The sequence below is a fragment of the Trachypithecus francoisi genome, unplaced genomic scaffold (assembly GCF_009764315.1).
Source record: "Trachypithecus francoisi isolate TF-2019V2 unplaced genomic scaffold, Tfra_2.0 Lachesis_group8, whole genome shotgun sequence".
Classification (NCBI taxonomy): Eukaryota; Metazoa; Chordata; class Mammalia; order Primates; family Cercopithecidae; genus Trachypithecus; species Trachypithecus francoisi.
In genome coordinates this window covers 100,423,420-100,445,007 of record NW_022681473.1, presented here as the reverse complement: position 1 = coordinate 100,445,007, position 21,588 = coordinate 100,423,420, and the positions used below count along the sequence as shown (strand labels likewise).

General features: G+C 38.6%; 1 protein-coding gene across 4 annotated transcripts in view; it reads left to right on the top strand.

The window, feature by feature from the left end:
• RDX (radixin) overlaps positions 1–21,588 on the top strand; it is a 102,050-nt gene that overhangs the window by 23,984 nt on the left and 56,478 nt on the right. For 3 of the 4 annotated variants that reach the window (XM_033204414.1, XM_033204412.1, XM_033204413.1), the window contains exons 3-9: positions 1,425–1,508; positions 9,437–9,532; positions 10,089–10,363; positions 15,689–15,772; positions 15,971–16,117; positions 18,504–18,600; positions 20,110–20,273. In XM_033204414.1, coding sequence (XP_033060305.1) covers positions 1,425–1,508; positions 9,437–9,532; positions 10,089–10,363; positions 15,689–15,772; positions 15,971–16,117; positions 18,504–18,600; positions 20,110–20,273 — 947 coding nt within the window. Of the gene's footprint in view, positions 1–1,424; positions 1,509–9,436; positions 9,533–10,088; positions 10,364–15,688; positions 15,773–15,970; positions 16,118–18,503; positions 18,601–20,109; positions 20,274–21,588 lie in introns of those variants that run through there. The other variant, XM_033204415.1, reaches the window with a different exon arrangement.

The window sequence follows — 21,588 nt, the reverse complement described above, 5'->3', positions numbered from 1 at the left end:
AGGTTGTGATTGTTAGACATATGGGGAAATAAGTCTGATTTAGAGTTTTTATAGTGTGAGTTAAAGTTAGAAAGATAAAATGGCACAAGCTGTGTCCTCAGTAAACCTACAGGCTGATGGAAAAAGATACATAAAAACAAATACAGTAATACATATTAATATAAAATTTTAAATACAGTTGTTACAGAAACAATGTCAGTAGAAATCGCTACAGGTTTATACTGGTTAAGGGAAAAGTAAAGATTGTTAGAAAATAGATACAGAAACAGCAAAGGAAGTATGGGAGAATTAAAGGAGAAATAAATTAATAAAAGATAAAATAAAAAGCGAAAAAGATGTATTTGGATCACGTGAAGAATTCTAGGTGAAGATGCTATTCTGTGGTAAAAATTATTTTGGTAAGGCATGTTAAGTTTTTGAGATATTAGAAAGGTATTTACACAATAAAATTATTATTTAAAATAGAGTTTGAAGCGAGGCATGGTGGCACACGCCTGTGCTCCTAGCTACTTGGTAGATTGAGGTGGGAGTACAGGCTTGTGTCCGGGAGATCAAGGTTGCAGTGTGTCGTGATTGTACCCATGAATGGCCACTGCAGTCCAGCCTGAGCACAACGTAGTGAGATCCTGTCTCTAAAAAGAACAAAAAATAGAGTCTAGCAAATAAAGCACTGTAGATAAATGCTTTCCTAAAGTGAAGAATGTATTTACAGTATGAATAAAATGAAATCTGATTTTTATGTTGAAAGAAATACAGGATAGTGAGTCACATTCAAAGAATTTGGAGTTAGACCTCAATTTAAATACCTGCTTTGCCTTTTTGTTTTTGGAGGCAGGGTCTTGCTCTGTTTGGCAAGCTGAAGTTCAGTAGTACAATCATAGCTCACGGCAGCCCTCAAACTCCTAGGCTCAAGTGATCCTCCCGACTCAGCCTCCCGGAAATAACAGGCACATGCCACCACATCCAACTAATTTTTAAATTTTTCATAGAGATGTAGTCTTGCTGTGTTGCCCAGGCTGGTCTCAAACTCCTGGCCTCAAGAGATCCTCCCACCTTGGCCTTCCAGGGTGCTGGGACTAAAGGTGTGAGCCACCATATCCAGCTCTTGCTCTGCCTTTTAATAACCATGTGTCCTTAGGTGAATAATGGAAACTCTTTGCATTTCTATAGAAATAAAAGTAATATCTCTTAGTATTATAGCAAGCGCTAAATGAGAGTATGGAAAGGCCATAGCTTAGTGTCCAGTATATGTTAAGTATTCAATAGATATTCCTAAATGAGGACTTTATAAGCTCTTTGTTTTTCAAATAGATTTTCTTATGATTAAAATAAAACTTTATCACTTTAATAAAGAAAATCATAGAAGTTTTCTCATGCCTGATGACTTCTCTTTTCTACTTATTATTCCTTTTTTTTTATTGCAGATCAACGTAAGAGTAACTACAATGGATGCTGAGCTGGAATTTGCCATTCAGCCCAATACAACTGGCAAACAACTTTTTGACCAGGTATCATTTAACTGCTTGAAATATGCAACTTTTGACACCATAGTGTGAATGTTGTTGCATACTTTCTCTGTTTTTCTGTACTTTTGCTGATAATCCAACAATGTACCACTTCGAATTTTTCATACTGGCTATTCAAATATCCCTACTGCAGCAGTAGGGATATTCTTTATTCTTTCACATTCCTACATTTGTGGGCGAGGACTTCTTGAAAATAATTTTCAGCAGGCATCTGTTTAACTTCTGTGAGAATCATTGTGATGGTGACTAAAAGGGATTCAAGGATAATCCACAAAGTTGTTGAGTGAAATGAGTAGGAATCCTGGGCAGAAGGAACAGCGGGAGCGAAAGGCATAGGGAATTACAGGTTGAGAGCATCCCTTATCCAAAATGCTTGGGACCAGAAGTGTTTAAGATTTTGGATTTTTTTAGGTTTTGGAATGTTTGCATATGTATAATGAGATATCTTGGGGACGGGACCCAAGTCTAAACACAAAATTCATTTATGTTTTGAGTACAGCTTATATACATAGGCTGAAGGTAATTTTATAAAATACTTTAAATAATTTTATGCATGAAATAAAATGTATACTGAGTTTTGACTGCGACCCATCATGTTAGGTCAGGTGTGGAACTTTCCACTTGCAGAGTCATGTTGGTACTGAAGAAGTTTCAGATTTGGCAGCATTTTGGATTTTGGAGTTTTGGATTAGGGATGCTCAACCTGTGTAGATTATATGGAGATTACTAACGACAGTTTGGTGTCATAGGTTCATAATGTATGAGACAAAGGTTGGGATATGGAGGTCAGGTATCCGGTATATTAAGGAACTGGGACTACTCATCTTATCTTTCTTCTCAGTCTTGAGTGCGCATTAGAGTCACCTGTGGAGCTTAAAAAAAAGGGAGAGGAGACAGTGCTTGGAAACCTCTTCCAGAGATGCTGATTTAATTGTCTGGGCCTACTCTAAATCATCAATATTTTAAAATTTAAGCTTCCTAGGTAATGTTGTATTGCAATGTAAGCAAGTTTTACTGAGAAAATGAGGTAAGAGATTGGCCCCAGGGATTAAGAAAGAACATGAAGAAACTATTGCAAAGAGAGAGGAAGGTGGTATATATCTTAGAGGAGGATAACTTTTACATAAACTTTACATACACTTTTTCTTAGGAGCAAGAGAGCAGTAGCCTGTAGTCAGAATAACTTGATCTTAAAGAATGAAAGAGTTTCCAGCATTTCAGCAAAATAAGTAACACTAGATACCTTGGTTTTGTTAGTTGTCATTCTGTCAAATACAGATTCAAATCTGATGAAATAAAAATTTTAAATTCTGGAAAGTTGTTTCTTCTGACAAATACTGTACTTAATCTCCTGATTCAGTAATTCATAAATTTAAAAGGTCTGATAAGGTCTTTTTGGATGATGAAAGGCTTTTTGTGTGGATGTGCAAATTTTTAAAGCAAAATCATAAAGAGCTAAGTTCACTATACCTTGTGAACCAATCTCCACTTTTTTCTTTTTTCCAAACCACTTTTTTTCTGGTATAATATTCACTTCTGTTGATTCTTCTGTGCCTCCTGTTTATGAATATGTAGTCTATCTTATTTGAAAAAAAATGTGAGTAGAGTTAGCATTTATTGTACTTCATAGCAAATTGAAATGTTATTTATAGTAAGTGAAATGTTTGTGGCAGCCAAAAACGAATCAGGAAGTTATCCTTTTTGGTATTGGATACTAAGAAATAAAACTTGTTTTTTTTTTTTTTTTTTGAGGAGGAGTCTCGCTCTGTCGCCCGGACTGGAGTGCAGTGGCCGGATCTCAGCTCACTGCAAGCTCCGCCTCCTGGGTTTACGCCATTCTCCTGCCTCAGCCTCCCTAGTAGCTGGGACTACAGGCGCCTGCCACTTCGCCCGGCTAGTTTTTGTATTTTTAGTAGAGACGGGGTTTCACCGTGTTAGCCAGGATGGTCTCGATCTCCTCACCTTGTGATCCGCCCGTCTCGGCCTCCCAAAGTGCTGGGATTACAGGCTTGAGCCACCGCGCCCGGCCAAAACTTGTTTTTTATTAAGTAGAATTACTTTCACTTGGATACAGGAAAAAGAAACCTCATTTATTATAGGGCAGTAATGTGTGGTGGTTTAGAAGTGTGGGCACTGGAGCCACACTGCCTGCATTAGTTCCAGTTGTAGCTGTTTGACTTTGGACAAATTAATCTCTTTGCCTTATTTTTCTCATTTGTACAATTAGGATGATGATGGTAACATTACTTCTTCAGAGGTTGTGAGAGTTAAATGAAAATCTGTGTAAAGTGCCTTGAACAGTATTTGATAGTTTTATGTATATATCTTTCTGTTTATATAGATTAAAATACAGTGTCATGTGCCGCATAATGACATTTCGATCAATGATGGGCCACTTAGGCAACAGTGGTCCCTTAAGAGTGTAATACCATATTTTTACTGTACCTTTTCTATGTTTAGATATGTTTAAATACACAAATACTTAACAGTTGTGTTAGAGTTGCCTACAGTATTCAATATAGTAACATGCTGTACAGGTTTGTAGCCTAGGAGCAACAGGCTGTACCATATAGTCTAGGTGCGTAGTAGGCTATACCATTTAGGTTTGTTCAAGTATACTCTATGATGTTCATACGATGATGCAATTGTCTGACAATGCATTTCTCAGAATGTATCCCCATCGTTAAGCAACCCTCACCACACACACACACACACACAAAATTCATAATGTAAATAGTCTAGACTATTATATATTTCTTTATTTAAAAAAATTTTTTTTTTAGATAAGCTCTCACTCCTGTCACCCCAGGCTGGAATGCAGTGGTGTGATCTCAGCTCACTGCAACCTCTGTCTCCCAGACTCAAGCCATCCTCCCACCCCAGCCTCTTGAGTAGCTGGGACTACAGGTGCGCTCCACCATGCCTGGCTAATTTTTTTTTTTTTTTTGTATTTTTGGTAGAGATGGGGTTTCGTCATGTTTCCCAGGCTGGTCTTGATCAAACTCCTGACCTCAAGTGATCTGCCTGCCTCGGCCTCCCAAAGTGCTGGGATTACAAGTGTGAGCCACTGCCCAGCCTGGTCTAGATTATTGAGTATTGTTATCTGTTATGGACTCTACTCAGCAGTTCTTTAGTCCCTATTCTATTTCCTGACTGCTTTCCTTGAACTCAAATGCAATGATGAGCTTTCCTTGAACTCAAAGGCAAGGATCTAAAAATGCAGACTTTACTTTTGTATGTAGTGTGGAATGAGCTGACAGGTTCAGGTCAAGCCGGGAGTAAACTGGGTCCTCTAAAATGAGAGCACATAGCTACATGAGTCCATGTACATGTAGTAAAGCCCCATGTCTGATTATGATGTTAGATCGAGGCCAGCTGCTCTGTATTTGAGGACTCTGAGTGCTTGAAGTCCTTTGGTTTGCTTCTTGCTGACTCTTTTCTTGACTAGCCTCCTCCTTTAGCTGCTTCTTGTGAGATTAAAGTGTACAGAGTGTTCATACCCATGTCTTTAGGCTGGACGTGGTGGCTCACACGTGTGATCCCAGCACTTTGGGAGGCCAAGGTGGGAGGATTACTTGAGGTCAGGAGTTCAAGACCAGCCTGTCCAACATTGCAAAACTCTTGTCTCTACTAAAAATACAAACATTAGCTGGGCGTGGTGGTGCGCACTTGTAGTCCCAGCTACTCAGGAGGCTGAGGTGGGAGAATTGCTGAAACCTGGGAGGTGAAGGTTTCAGTCTGCACTTCAGTTTGGGCAAAAAACAAACAAAAAATATATATTATATATGCATTTTTTAAATTTTAAAAAAAGTATGCTTTATAGTGTATTAGCATGATAGACTAACTTGTAAGTAAATATACATATGTTATAGTTATGTGCCCAAGCAGTTTCAGGTCTAAAAGTATGTGATCAAAAGTTTATGGGAGCTCAAAGGACAGCCTCACTAAAATATATTAATTAAAAAAAAAAAATTCTAGAAGCACCTTCTGAAGAAGTAGGGAAGAACCTTAGGGGAGATAGGGCGTTTCAGGGAATTTCATAGCTGAGCTCTCTTGTTCCTTGTATTTGTGTAATAGTCTAAAGTTAGTTAAGCTGTTATCCCTTGTGCCCACTGTGGTGCATCTCTCTTTTACTTAGCCACCATTGTGAATCTTACAGAGTGTGGAGGCAGAAGCTGAGCCCAGCTGCTTTGTTATACTTCTCTCTGCTGCTTTTGACCTGTACATTCCTACTCCTGCCACTCCAAGCTTGAATGTTTTCTATGGCACTGCTGGGGCAACCTATCTTTTATCAAAGTTAGATTATTTGGAATTTCCTTTTGTCTACATTGAATTTTTCATTGTTTGACATTGATCAGCTCGTGCATTATCAATATGAGACTTTATGTTCCACATCTTCTAGAAATTTCTCACTTTTTGCTTTTTTGATGATAACATTTTCTAAATGCTTTTTTTTTTTTTAATTTTTTCTTTTTTTTTTTTTAAAGACAGGGTCTTGCTCTGTCACTGAGGCTGGAGTGCAGTGGCATAATCACAGCTCACTGCAGTGTTGACCTCCTGGACTCAAGTGATCCTACCACCTCAGCCTCCTGATTAGCTAGAACTACAGATTTGCATGACTTCTCAGCTAATTTTTTTTTTTTTTTTTAAAGAGACAGGATCTCCCTATGTTGCCCAGGCTCTTCTGAAACTCCTGAGCTCCTCCTGCCTTGGCCTCCTAAAGTGTTGGGATCACAGATGTGAGCCACTGTGCCCAGCCAGTGGTTTTTTTTTTTTTTTTTCTGTCATTTCAGTGAAAATTTTCAAGAGTGGGAAAGTAAATGGAAGGGTTCAGTTTGCTGTGTTGAAACCAAAAGCCTGGAATGTTGTAAGATTATTTTGTGTGTATGTGTGTGTGACTTTTTTTTTGTTTGTTTTTGAGACGGAGTCTCGCTCTGGCACCCAGGCTAGAGTGCAGTGGCGTGAACTTGGCTCACTGCAGCTTCCGCTTCCTGGGCTCAAGTGATTCTCCTGTCTCAGCTTCCTGAGTAACTGGGATTATGGGTGTGCACTAGCACACCCGGCTAATTTTTGTATGTTTAGTAGAGATGGGATTTCACCATCTTGGCCAGGCTGGTCTTGAACTGTTGGCCTCAAGTGATCTAGCATCCTTGGCCTCCCAAAGTGCTGGTATTATAGGCGCAAGCCACCTTGCCCCACCATATGTTTTAAGATTATTTTTAAAAAACAGGCTGGGCGTGATGGCTCATACCTATAATCCCAACACTTTGGGAGGCCGAGGCAGGCAGATCACTTGAGCTCAGGAGGTCAAGACCAGCCTGGGCAACATGGTGAGACCCTATCTCACTAAAAATATAAAAAATTAGCTGAGTTTGGTAGTGCATGCCTGTGGTCCCAGCTACTCGGGAGGCTGAGGTGGGAGGATCACTTGAGCCCGGGGTGGGGTTGGAGGTTGCAGTGAACTGCGATTGCACGACTGCACTCCAGCCTGGGTGACAGAGCGAGGCCCTGTCTCAAAACAAACAGAAAAACAAACAAAAAAAACAAACCAAGGGCCAAGCGCAGTGGCTTGCATCTATAATCCCAGCATTTTGAGAGACTGAAGTGGGAGGATCACTTGAGGCCAGGAGTTTAAGATCAGCCTTGGCAACATCGCAAGACCCTTGCCTCTACAGAAAAACAAAAAAACAAAACAAAAAAAATTAGGTGTGGGCCGGGCGCAGTGGCTCAAGCCTGTAATCCCAGCACTTTGGGAGGCCAAGACAGGTGGATCGCGAGGTCAGGAGATCGAGACCAACCTAGCTAACACGGCGAAACCCCGTCTCTACTAAAAAATACAAAAAACTAGCCGGGCGAGTTGGCGGGCGCCTGTAGTCCCAGCTACTTGGGAGGCTGAGGCAGGAGAATGGCGTAAACCCGGGAGGCGGAGCTTGCAGTGAGCTGAGATCCGGCCATTGCACTCCAGCCTGGGCGACAGAGCGAGACTCCGTCTCAAAAAAAAAAAAAAAAAAAAAAAATTAGGTGTGGTGGAATGCACCTGTAGTCCCCGCCATTCAGGAAGCTGAGGCAGGAGGATTGCTTCAGCCCAGGAGGTCAAGGCTCCAGTGAGCCGTGAATCACACCACTGTACTCCATTGGGAGTACAGAGTGAGACCCTGTCTGTAAAAAAAAAAATAAGCAAAAAATCCCACAAAAAACCAAGACTTTATTATTTAAGAACTCATATTGAATCTTTCTGTAAAGCTTTTAAAATGTTAATGAACTTTTACCTCTCCTGGATCATTTTCCTCATTTTATTTTAAATACAGATTTTTTAAAAAAACATATGCTTTTGTTAGGTATGGGCAAGCTGGATGTGTATCCTAACTTCACCACTTTATTTACTCTTACTTGCCTTTTTTTTTTTCTTTTTGAGACGGAGTCTTGCTCTGTCACCCAGGCTGGAGTGCAGTAGCACTTGGCTCGCTGCAAGCTCCGCCTTCCGGGTTCACACCATTCTCCTGCCTCAGCCTCCCGAGTAGCTGGGACTACAGGTGTGCACCGCCATGCCCGGCTAAGGGTTTTTTTTTTTTTTTTTTTTAAGTAGAGATGGAGTTTCACTGTGTTAGCCAAGATGGTGTCTCCTGACCTCGTAATCCGCCCGTCTCAGCCTCCCAAAGTGCTGGGATTACAGGCGTGAGCCACCACGCCCAGCCTATTTACTCTTACTTTCAAGTGCATACCACAGGCTAATCATTCTGTGAGATGCTATGGATTTTAAGACACACAAATCAATAATCTCTGTCCATAAGTATTAGGCAGTCAAGGAGGGTAAATAGACACACTGCTAATAACACAATTATGATAGAGTAAATGTTCTAATAGCTGGATAGATAAAGTCCTGTGGGAATATCAGGGAAGAAGTGATTAATTTTATCTAGATGGTAGGAGAGCTTTATTCACAGAAGGCATGTTAGTTGAGCTGGTCCTTAAAGAATAAATATGTAACAAACCTGCATGTTGTGCACATGTACCCTAGAACTTAAAGTATAATAAAAAATAAATAAATTTTTCTTAAAAAAAAGAATAATTTATTCAATAGTTCATAAAAATACAGAAGACCCATTCTAGGCAGAGGAAAAAACATGAGTAAAAATGTAGAATGGTGGAATTGATGATATGTTCTAAGAATGGTTTCTTGCTCAGTGAAGGTAGAGCACAGAATATATCAGAAACTTTTCTTATCACCAAAATGATACTATTTGCCTTAAATATACCAATAGGGTACTTGTGGGGGTAAATGGAAATTGGAATGTAGGATTATGAAAACTATATATATTCGAGACCCTTGTTATTTTTGAGGTCATGATAGATAAGGAAAAGGAGGTATGAAAAAGTGGATCAAGTAAGAGGATTGAAGTGACACTACAAAATCGAGGATAGAGGCTAGGTGCAGTGGCTTATGCCTGTAATCCCAAGACTTTGGGAGACCGAGGCAGCCAGATCACCCTGAGGTCAGGAGTTCGAGACCATTCTGGCCAACATGGTGAAACCCCATCTCTACTAAAAATACAAAAAATTACCTGGGCATGGTGGTGCATGCTTGTAATCACAGCTACTTCGGAGGCTGAGGCAGGAGAATCACTTGAAAGGAGACGGAAATTGCAGTGAGCCGAGATCGTGCCATTGCACACCAGCCTGGGTGACAAGAGCAAAAAAAAAAAAAAAAAAACTTCTCAAAAAAAAAAAAGTATAGAAAACTTGAATTTGAGTTTTCAAAAATGTTCCTTTAATATCTTAAATTTAGGAAAAGCCTTTTCTACGGCAAAGGAATGTACGTATACTTATGTAGTTTTGTTCTCCTTTGGAAGTGTAGTATTTAGACACAATGTGTATGTTGCACTGAAATTGTTTTTGTTGTTGTGTTTTAGGTGGTGAAAACAGTTGGTTTGCGTGAGGTCTGGTTTTTTGGGCTGCAGTATGTAGACAGCAAAGGTTATTCTACATGGCTTAAACTAAATAAAAAGGTAAAATATGTACAATAACATTAAACTAATAATTATGTTAAGTTGAAGTTAGCATGAATTTGTGCTGGAAAAGCTAAGTCTGACTGATTGTAAGCTTCCTTTTGTAGTTGTCTGTTAATCATTGTGAGCTGCCATCCTTTTTTACTTCAGTCGGGCAGCATCAGCTTACCATCTCAGAAAAGAAGAAAGAGAACAAAGAAATGCTTACTTTTCCTATTTGAAAACTTAGCCTATAACAAATGTTAAAGCAGATATTACAAATGGCATACTAAGTACTTCAATTGTGATGTAAGTACTTGTAGGATAAGCTTCTCAAGAATATGAGGAAAAGTTTTCAATTTGGTTATTAGAAGCTGAGTTATAGGTCACATTTAAGAGCATAGAATCTTTTATCACATACATTTGTTTATAGATTTACAATATTACACATTAAAATGTTCATAGATTTAGAATCTATTTCACTTTTCATTTTCGTCCAAAAAGAATTTGATATGACTAGGTGTAAGTATTGTAAACTTAAGATTTTTGTTGATTATACTTGAAATTATTTTTCCAGGTGACACAGCAAGATGTTAAAAAAGAGAATCCTTTACAGTTCAAGTTTAGAGCTAAATTCTTTCCTGAAGATGTTTCTGAGGAATTAATTCAAGAAATAACCCAGAGACTCTTCTTCTTGCAAGTTAAAGAAGCCATCTTAAATGATGAGATATATTGCCCACCAGAAACTGCAGTTCTTTTGGCTTCCTATGCTGTCCAAGCCAAGTATGGAGATTATAATAAAGAGATTCATAAGCCAGGCTACCTGGCTAATGATAGACTCCTACCCCAGCGGTAAGTGAGACATGTGTTTACATTATATTGTCTGAAAATTATATTCCAGAAGTCTATAAATAAAATGTTTTTCAGGTTTTTAATTTATTTTTATTTTTTATTTTGGAGACAGGGTCTGGCCCTGTCACCTATGCTGGAGTACAGTGGCATGATCTCAGCCCACTGCAACCTCTGCCTCCTGGGTTCAAGCCATCCTCCCACCTCAGCCTCCTGAGTAGCTGGGTCTATAGGCACATGCCATTGTGCCCTGCTAATTTTTTTTTTTTTTAATGTATTTTTCATTGAGATGGGGTTTCATCATGTTGCCCAGGCTGGTTTCAAACTCTTGAGCTCAAGTGATCTGCCTGCCTCAGCCTCCCAAAGTGCTGGGATAACAGGTGTGAGCCACAGCATTGGCCTTTTTTTTTTTTTTTCAGATTTTAAGTTGCCAGTTGGATCACAAGGTATACTTCTACAAATCATTACCTAGCACCTCTGTAGATTTATATGCTCTGTAATTACCTAAGGTTGATCTATCTCTTCTTTCCTCATTCCCGTAGGGTAAGCAATACATGGAGGCAGTGATAATTTGAACTTGAGGAAAGGATGTGACTGTTGCTGCTTGGTACAAATTCTAACACAGGCAGGTGCTTAATAAGTGAGAGTAAGTGGCAGGCTGTGTTTTCTTCATAGCATTCCCTGACTTTTTTTTTTTGTCCCCTGAGATGGAGCCTCACTCTGTCACCCAGGCTGGAGTGCAGTGGTGCAATCTGAGCTCACTGAGATTGGAGTCCGCCTCTCAGGTTCAAGTGATTCTCCTGCCTCAGCCTCCCTAGTAGCTGGGGTTACAGGCGTCTGCCGCCACGCCCAGCTCATTTTTGTATTTTTAGTAGAGACGGGGTTTCACCATGTTGGCCAGGCTGGTCTCAAACTCCTGACCTCAAGTGATCCACCCGCCTTGGCCTCTCAAAGTGCTGGGCTTATAGGCGTGAGCCACCATGCCCTGCCAAAATTTAGTTATTAAATGTTACAGTGTTCTGCCCTTTAATTTTCTAGCAATAGTAGTCACCGTGGAAGAGGATAGAATTATGTTAAGTTGTTCACCAAGAGAGTCAGGAATATGAGATATTTGATAATCTGTTTATATTCTTCTGGTTTTGAATGTTATTCTAACGTAACATCCTTCGTCTTAGATTTAAAGTACTGAATTGAATAATCAGACTATTATGGTGGAATTTCATTTCATATAAGGATTACCTTTTGCTTTATAATCAGAATTACTTTAAAAAAATTTTCAATGTTAAAGAATAAGAATGGTTTATCTAAACAAGTACAGTGTCAATCTTTCATTGTTAAGCCAGATTGTTGTTTGGTTGGACAGCAGATGAAGTAATTGGCTTACATTTCATAACTCATGTGATTAAAAAAATCTTTTAAACACTACAGTCACACTCAAGCACAGTTTATTTTAAATACATGTGTGCTCTAACCCACTCTGTTTAGAAAGAAGGAAGGTGGCTAAATGCTTTAGATAAGATTGCTTGTGGTTGCTAGTGCAAATTCCCACTTCAAGATTCGTTCCTTAATTTTGTAGGTCAGTTGTTCTTTCAGAGTTGATATTCCATGAAGGACTAATTCAAGCAATCTAATCTTAAATGAGACTTAGTCATAAAGTTAGAATACCATTTTTTTTTTTCTGTTTAGAACAGAGAGAATATTTTCACAGTGATTGGTTTATTCCAGTGTGGTATATATAGCACACTTTTTCTTAGTATCTTAAAAGTACAACCTGGGGAGGAAATGAGTAATTAGGTTATTTGGTGATGGCAAATCAAATAAAATAATTTAGTGATTCTGACACATTCTGATTTCTTGTATTGAAAAACCCAAATGAACAATCTGTTCTTACTATAGAAAAGTTTAGCTCTCGTGGTATATAGATAATTAGCTTCACCAGATAGTATTGCTTCCCTTTGAAAAGAGCTAGATAGGGCTGGGCGCAGTGGCTCACTCCTGTCATCCCAGTACTTTGGGAGGCCGAGGGGGGTGGATCACCAGGTTAGGAGATCGAGACCATCCTGGCTAACACGGTGAAACTCTGTCTCTGCTAAAAATACAAAAAATTAGCGGGTGTGGTGGCGGGCGCATGTAGTCCCAGCTACTCAGGAGGCTGAGGCAGGAGAATGGCGTGAACCCGGCAGGCGGAGCTTGCAGTGAGCCGAGATTGCGCCGCTGCACTCCAGCCTGGGCGACAGAGCGAGACTCCGTCTCAAAAAAAAAAAAAGAGCTAGATATACATAAATTTTTACATACCGGGTTTCTGACCTGGGCAGCTGGATAGTTGGTAATACGTTTATCAAAATGAGAGAAAAAAATACATTTGAGGGGGAAGATAAATTCAGTTTTGAACCTTTTGAGTTTTAAACATGTACAGTATATCCGAGAGAGATATTAGTATTTGCATACACGGGTCCAGACCTTTTAGAACAGTCTTGGTCTGTAGATACAGTTTTGGGAATAATCAGTGAATAGATGGTAATTAGCCCATGAGAATGAAAGAGATCAACCTGCAAGTACATGCAAAATGAGAAAAAGACCTGGAACAGACTTTGTTGGACCTCAGCTTTTGTGTTTGGGTTCTGCATTCACGGAGTCAACCAACCACAGATTGAAAATATTTGAAAAAATAAAATAACACAGCAATGAAAAAGTACAAAATTTTAAAAATACAGGATAACAATACATAGAATTTGTAGTATATTAGGTATTATTAGCCTAGAGATGATTGAAAGTATACAAGAGAATGTGCATAGGTTATATGCAAATATTACACCATTTTATATCAGGGACTTGAGCATCCACAGTTTTTGGTATCCACAGGGAATCCTGAAACCAATCCTTTATGGATATGGAGGGACAACTGTACTGAGACAAAATGGCCAGAGATTCAAGAACAATACTAGAAGATGGCTGGGTGCAGTGGCACATGCTTATAATCCCAGCTGCTCGGCAATCTGAGACATGAGAATCACTGGAACCTGGGAGGTGGAGGTTGCAATGAACCAAGATGGCGCCACTGCACTCCAGCCTGGGTGATAGAGCAAGACTCCGTCTCAGAAAACAAGAGTAATACCAGAAGAGTATTATGTCATGGAAGCCAAGGAAAAAGAATACTTTTATGGAGAGAACAGTCAGCACTGCCAAATAGTACCACGAGGTCAAGTATGAGGAGAACTGAAGTATCTGTTGGAATAAGGAGGTTGGTAGTGACCTTAGAAAGAGCAGTTTCCAGCCGGTGTGGTGGCTCACGCTTGTAATCTCAGCACTTTGGGAGGCCAAGGCAGGTGGATTACCTGAGGCTGGGAGTTCGAGACCAGCCTGACCAACATGGAGAAACCCCGTCTCTACTAAAAATACAAAATTAACTGGGCGTGGTGGCACATGCTTGTAATCCCAGCTACTCGGGAGGTTGAGGCAGGAGAAGCACTTGAACCCAGGAGATGGAGGTTGCAGTGAGCTGAGATCATGCCATTGTACTCCAGCCTAAGCAGCAAGAACGAAACTCTGTCTTGGAAAAAGAAAAAGAACAGTTTCCATAGAGTTTTGAGTGTTTGAGCCAGATAGTGGTAGATTGGGGGCAGTGAATGTCAAGTATGGAAACTGAGGTTAGTGTGTAACGGACAGCGCATAAAGGAAAGTTGTCTCTGAAAAAGAAAAACTAGGGATTGGGAAAAATTGATTATTTTAATTCATTTATTCACTCTACAAATGTTTGAGGCCCTCTTTAGTACTGGCATTGGGCATATAATTGTGGTAAGCAATCGACTGCACTGGGTTATGTCTCTGAGGCTGATTGCATGCCTCTCTGCAAGCCCAGAGGCCAGACAGCAAGAAAGATGAGAAACTAGAAACCTAAGCTCTAAGAAGGAGATAAAACTCTTCTCCCCAAAAGCAAGAGCTTGGAAAAGATGCCTAGAGAAAGGAGCAGAGTATAATAAGAACATAATAGTATGTCCCAGACCCCAGTAAGCAATGTACTCTAAGTAGTGTGTAACTTGTCCAGGGGGAGATTTTATCATTCCTTTATACTGCCAAGAAATCCCCAGATTTCATGCAAGATTTGTAGTAAAAAAGTAATATTTTAACACCAGAGCTTCTGCTGTCAGTAAAATAGGATGTGGTAAATAAAGGTGAATAATTATCATATGAGCCAAAGAGAATAGAAATCATAATCTGTAGTGTGCATAGTAGGTAACTTATAAGCATGTTGACTTTGCTGATTTGGTGTTAAAATAGTAGTGGAATATAATGTTTGTATTTGACTGGGCATGGTGGCTCACACCTGTAATCCCAGCACTTTGGGAGGCCAAGGCAGGTGGATCACTTGAGGTCAGGAATTCAAGACCAACCTGGCTAACTTGGCGAAACCCTGTCTCTACTAAAAATACCAAAAAAAGAGAAAAATTAGCCAGGCATCATGGCGCACACCTGTAATCCCAGCTACACGGGAGGCTGAGAGCATCGTGGCGCACGCCTGTAATCCCAGCTACTTGGGAAGCTGAGACAGGAGAATCACTTGAACCCAGGAAACAGGTTGCAGTGAGCTGAGATTGTGCCTGGGCAACAGAGTGAGACTCCATCTCGAAAAAAAAGAAAAAAAAAGAATGTTTGTGTTTGCTCACGTTTGAATTAAGAACACTGGAAGGATACAAAAACAAGTTATTTGGGGAGTATTGGACTGGAGTATGACTTTTTACTCTACTTTTTAATTGAAAGTATTACCTACCTAAAACAACAAAATTAGTAGCAAAAAAGTAAATACATAAAGGAAGAATTAGGGCCCAAGAATTCTGGTTTTCAGTCTGGTCTTTACTTTTTCTGTTATCAATGAGCCATTTTTTTATTTAATGTTTTATTCCTTTGAAATATTTGGATTGCTATAAGCTATCTTTATAATCACTTTTTGGAGCAAGTATTATTCCAGAGAATTTAAGGATCCTGGAAACTTTTAACTTTGAGATAATTACTGATTATTCTGATGCAGTTTTAAGAGAGATCCCTAGTAACCTTCTCCCAGCCTTCCCTGATAGTAACATCTTGTGTAACTACAGTACAATATTACGAACAAGATACTGACATTGATACAATCTAGCCACTTTATTCAGATTGCATCAGTTTTACCTGCACTTATTTGTGTGTGTATGTAATTTAGTTCTATGCAATTTCGTCATGTTTGTTAATTTGTCTGACAACTACCACAGTCAAGTTACTGAAAGGATTCTCTACTAAGTGTATGCTTTTGAATCATAAAGTCATTATAATGGGGTTTTTTTTTTGTCCTTTTAGTGTATTGGAACAACATAAACTAACAAAAGAACAGTGGGAAGAAAGAATACAGAACTGGCATGAAGAACATAGAGGAATGTTAAGGTATATGGGTAGCTATTTTCTATGGGTTTTTTTTTCCCCCTCAAATTAATTTCATGTCATTACATTCATTATTATTACATTATTTGCAAAAGAGTATTTGACTTTTGTAAAGTACTAATTTTTAATTCCAGGTATTTTTGCAACTTTAGTTTGATATGCTCCTACTTAAATATATTACATTTAGTTTTATTTCACCAGGGAGGATTCTATGATGGAATACCTGAAGATTGCACAAGATCTAGAAATGTATGGAGTCAACTATTTTGAAATAAAAAATAAAAAGGGAACTGAATTGTGGCTAGGTGTTGATGCTTTGGGTCTGAATATTTATGAGCATGATGACAAGTAAGTAAATTAGTTGCGTAGTGAACTAGTCATTGTTAGTGGTCTAAATGACTTTAATCTTATGTCTTGTTTTTCAGAGTAGTTTCTTCTCTTGATTACCCTTACTACTATTTGTAAACTAAAAGGTTAGTTAATGCTACATAGACTTGTAGATATTTTATCTCCATTTTCTTATCACCTTGCAGTTTCTGAGTTTTACTTTTCAGTGTATTTATCAAATGAGATGATTTGCTTTTAATTGTATTGTGCTGCTTTAGCTCTTGTCAGTTATGTCTAGTAACTTTATTAAAATTTGCTCTCTCGACAGATGAGAAATAATTCTGTAAAATGCTATTATGCTTGACAAATAGGTTGAAATTGAACATACATAAGAAATCAGGAGCAATGAGAGAATGAATTCAATAAATATGTCTGTTATATCTTAGAGGATTTTTTTGAACATTTATATATAGGAATTGTTTTGAATATGTTTGGACATTAATACAATAGAATATCCCTGTATTATGCATATTGAACACTGTAATTATATCTTGAAATTTACCAAATATTTTTTATTATATGCATATAATTCATCAATATTATATATAACATTTACATATACATATTATGTATGTACTATATAAGTACATGGGTAAATACTATATAGAGACAGTATATTATACACATGCACATGCAATATAAAATACATCAGACTCTTTTCAGGATTAAAACTACAGTTGTCTTAGACTTTAATTTATTTACCATACCACATAAGCATCCAAGTGTATGCCAGTAATTAATACCTTTTCCTGAGGCATTATTCTTTTTTCTAGGTTGGCTCCAGAATTTTAGTTTTTATTATTACAGATATCTAATAAAATACTACTTTCAAAGCATATGTTATTCCAAACAAGAGCATTTTACTATTTTTACCCTAATATCTTCTCATGTTTTTATTACAAAGCAAGTTAGAATGTTATGTCATTCAGAAGAGAAATTTTTGAAAAGGAAAAATGACTTCAAGACTAATTTTTGTGAACTGAATCTTTCTTTTTTGTTTTAGAGAATGGGATCTTGCTATGTTGCCCAGGCTGGTCTTGAACCCCTGGCCTCTAGCAATCCTCCCGCCTCTGCCTTCTCCAGTGCTGAGATTACAGGCACGAGCCACTGTGCCTGGCTTCTTCATTTTTTTGGTGGTGGTTGTTCAGGCACATATTGGAGCAGTTTTTTTTAAATGTTAAAAATGTTCTTGTATTAGCTTCCAGGCTTACCTCACAAGATTGTTGTGAGAATTATATGAGGCAATTGCTTTAGAATTTTTCAAAGTAGCATATAAATGTAGCATAGTGTTATCTAAAATACTATGTTGCATTCCTGCAGTCTTCGTTTTAAGCAGCTTACTTTGACTTATATCAGGGGCCACGAGAGGGCAGTATAACACATGCATATTGAGTAAAGAATGTTTTACGTAGTAAAGACTTTGCTGTGCTGCAATACCTATTCTGCTTGAGAACTAAAAGGAATATAAATAGGTAAAAATTCATGCCGTGTTGTCAGAAGCCTGGCTAAAAGATGTCTTCTGGCTAGTATGGGTGTCGAAATCATTTCTCAGTCTTAGTTATTAGGACAGTAGGACAATAGTGATGCGTTTGGTGGGTAGTCTGAAACAGTAAAATACATGAAAAGGCAGAAATAAAATCACTTATTCCAATATGATTCCCTATGTCTTTGTGTGTAGAGTGGTAAAAAGGAGGCAGCTGCTATGTATAGTCTCAAGAGTTTAAATGCCATCTCTACCCTTTATGCAAATATTTATGTATGTGAGTGTTTAAAATTTTTAAGTTGAGATATAATTTATATACCATAAGATTCTTTCAAATATACTGAAAATTAAATATTTTTAGTATATTCATGAATATCCAGACATTTTCAAATTAAACACAGGAAGGAAGTACTTTTTTTTTTTTTTTTTCTTTCAGTAACTTGCCCATAATTCACATGAGAAGGTATAAAGGCCTTTTTTTTTTTTTTCTGCCCCCTTCTTACACATGTTTAAACTGTAGTTGTAGCTTGAATCCAAACAGAATAAAAACCGAACAGCTAGTTCAAACCCCGAGAGTCTCAGTTCTACATTCGGGTCACCAGGTAGTTTTTTAAGATAATTTTAGGAAAATATACTACTTTTAAGGTTCATGACACCTTTATGAAATCTTTGGACAGTTATTTGTTTTATGTGATTTATCAATTTTCCCCTTAAAAGATAAGGTCGACAGTAGTTATGAATTAGTTAATACATTTTGAAAATCTGGAACTCTTAAGATTGGTCATTCAGACAGTTTAGGTCCTAAACAGGAATTTTATTCATTGTTTCCTGCCTTTAATTAAGTAGATGCTCTCATTTTTTAAGGTTAACACCTAAAATTGGTTTTCCCTGGAGTGAAATCAGAAATATTTCATTTAATGACAAAAAATTTGTTATAAAGCCAATCGACAAAAAGGCACCTGTAAGTAATTTCTTTAATGTTTTGTGTATTAACTGTTTAGCATCTGCTACTTGCCCATGATATCACTTGAAGAATAACAGTGTTCATTTATTAAAATGCTTCTGAGGAACACTCTCTTTCCATAGGTCGGCTTTCCCAGTGACGAAATAATATATGTTAATAAAAATTCAAAGCTTTAATTTTTTAAAGTAAGATGTAAATATTAGAATTTTATTTTATTTGAGATTCAGTTATAAATGGGCAATATTTATTAGGCTAATGAAAACATCACGATTCCTAAGAAGCAGTTTTAAAGCATTTCTTCATTGGTGACTAGAATTTAGTAGAGGTAGCCCTGTTCTAAATTAACTTCGTTTATACATTTTTGCTTTATGAACTTTGTATTTTTGTATCTTGAAACTTTTAACTTAAGAAATCTTTTTATTTAAATAGATTTTTTTTTTTTTTTTTTGAGACAGAGTCTCGCTCTGTCGCCCAGGCTGGAGTGCAATGGCCGGATCTCACTTCACTGCAAGCTCTGCCTCCCGGGTTTATGCCATTCTCCTGCCTCAGCCTCCCGAGTAGCTGGGACTACAGGCGCCCGCCACCTCGCCCGGCTAGTTTTTTTTTTTTAATATTTTTTAGTAGAGACGGGGTTTCACCATGTTAGCCAGGATGGTCTCGATCTCCTGACCTCGTGATCCGCCCGTCTCGGCCTCCCAAAGTGCTGGGATTACAGGCTTGAGCCACCGCGCCCGGCCTATTTAAATAGATTTTTAAAGTTCCTCTAATGTCAAATATACTCTAGTATCCTAACCCTGTTAGTTATTGGAAAGATAAAAGTAAGGAGAACAGGCTGGGTGCAATGGTTCAGGCCCATAATCCCAGCACTTTGGGAGGCTTGAGAGTGGCAGATCGCCTGAGGTGAGGAGTTCGATACCAGCCTGGCCAACGTGGTAAAACCTCATCTCTACTGAAAATACAAATATTAGCCAGATGTAGTGGCGCATGCCTGTAGTCCCAGCTACTCGGGAGGCTGAGGCATGAGAATTGCTTGAACCCCGGAGGCAGAGGTTGGAGTGCACTGAGATTGCACCACTGCGCTCCAGCCTGGGTGACAGTGAGATTCTGTCTCAAAAAAACAAACCAAAAAAAAACCAATTCTAGGTTAAGAAAAGCTCTACAGCCATGAACGAAGAACCAATTTAGACATTAATGGCAAATAGCGTATAAGGAACAGGTACTCATAGTTACTTTGGAGAACGAAAAGGAATAAATGACATTTAATGTATTGCAAGGATAAGAATATTAGCCTCTTTACAAAACTGGTAGGATATGAAAAGGTGAGGAACCAGTTACGTGAAAGTATGTCATACACACTGGGAGTTATGAAATTGTATGATTTCTTGATTTCTAAACTATATGTAATATGACATTAAAATTCATACCTCATGTTAAAATTTAGTACAGATTGTTATGAGAGACAGTATCCTTCAGGAAGATTTTAAATTCAGAATACTTTATGTTTAGGATTTTGTTTTTTATGCACCTCGGCTGAGAATCAATAAGCGGATTTTGGCCTTATGTATGGGAAACCATGAACTATACATGCGAAGAAGGAAGCCTGATACTATTGAAGTTCAACAGATGAAGGCTCAGGCTAGGGAGGAGAAACATCAAAAGCAGTTGGAAAGGTATGGAGTTTTTGACCTTTCACTTTTAATTGATCGGAGTAAACTATCTAAAATTTAAGACTGCTCAGCTTTTTAAATGTACCTTAAATTTGTATTTTTTAGTATTTTCATTATATTAAAATTCAAAGACAGTACTATCACTCTATCCTTTAACACAAGTATGTATACTTTTCAAGTTAGAAATCTTTGACAGATATCTTGGAGAAAATAGCTTTTTGTGACTCATTTCTTGCTTTTCACTGATAGACATTGTTTTAGGTATAGTAGTTTGAAATTTTCAAAATTGTTTTACTTGTGACTTGTATTTCTTAATTTTTTCAGGGTAAGAGTGTGCTGAATATTTAACTTTGAAACAATGTCAGTGACATTGTAGAACACAACTGAAATGTCACTGTGCCAAGTAGGGTAACGTCAGTACTCCCTGCCAAAGACCCTAATCTTTTTAACTCTGTTTCTCTTAGACTTAAAAAAGAAACAGTTAAATATATTAGATTGATAATTTTTAAAATTGAATGATAGTGAATAAAATTCATATCAACCCTGGAATCAGATTACTGGGTCCAGTAACATTTATTCCCAAATCTGGTTTTAGATTAATTTCAACTTTGTGCTTTATTGAAAAAATTTAGAGGCCAAACTAAAGTTAACCTGTATTGCATAAATCTGACTTGTTTTTCTAAGACCACCAGAGCGGGCGCAAAGGAACCAGCGACTAGGCAAGGGTAGGAGCAAAACTGCAAGTTTATTTTGGTCACCTAGCTTCAGGGGAAGAAGGTGGGTAAGGAGAGGTCTGTTGGCCTCCGGCAACTGAGGCCCACAGAGTTCTCCATGCTGCCCTCGGACGGAGTTCCGGCAGTCCCGACCGCAGTGGGGAAGCTGGGAAGTCCGCGCGTGGCACTGGTCCGCAGCGGCTTTTCTGGGAGTGGGAGGGCGATAGGCGGGGCACGGGCGTGTCCGGGGGCGTTCCGCAGGTGCGACCAGGTAAATCTTGGTCTCTTCAGATTGACGTCACCTGGCGCATGCCCAGTTGGTCTGCACCTTCCCGGGCGTCGGCTGCATTTTCGCGCGCGCGGGAAAAGTTGGAGGGGGGGGGATGAAGAACCCGGAAGTGCACCATCTTGCCTCCGCTCATCCAAACAGTCCAACCTTTTATTGGTAATAGTGATAAAGGGGCGCCGTGGTCTGTCTGGCTACTTCCTGCTGTTAAGGGGCGTCGTTAAGGTCGGGGCCCATGGTTGGCATTTGGACGCACGGATGAAAAATAAAATAAGACACAGTATTAGTATAGGAACGAGGTATGGAAGCATTTGTCAGA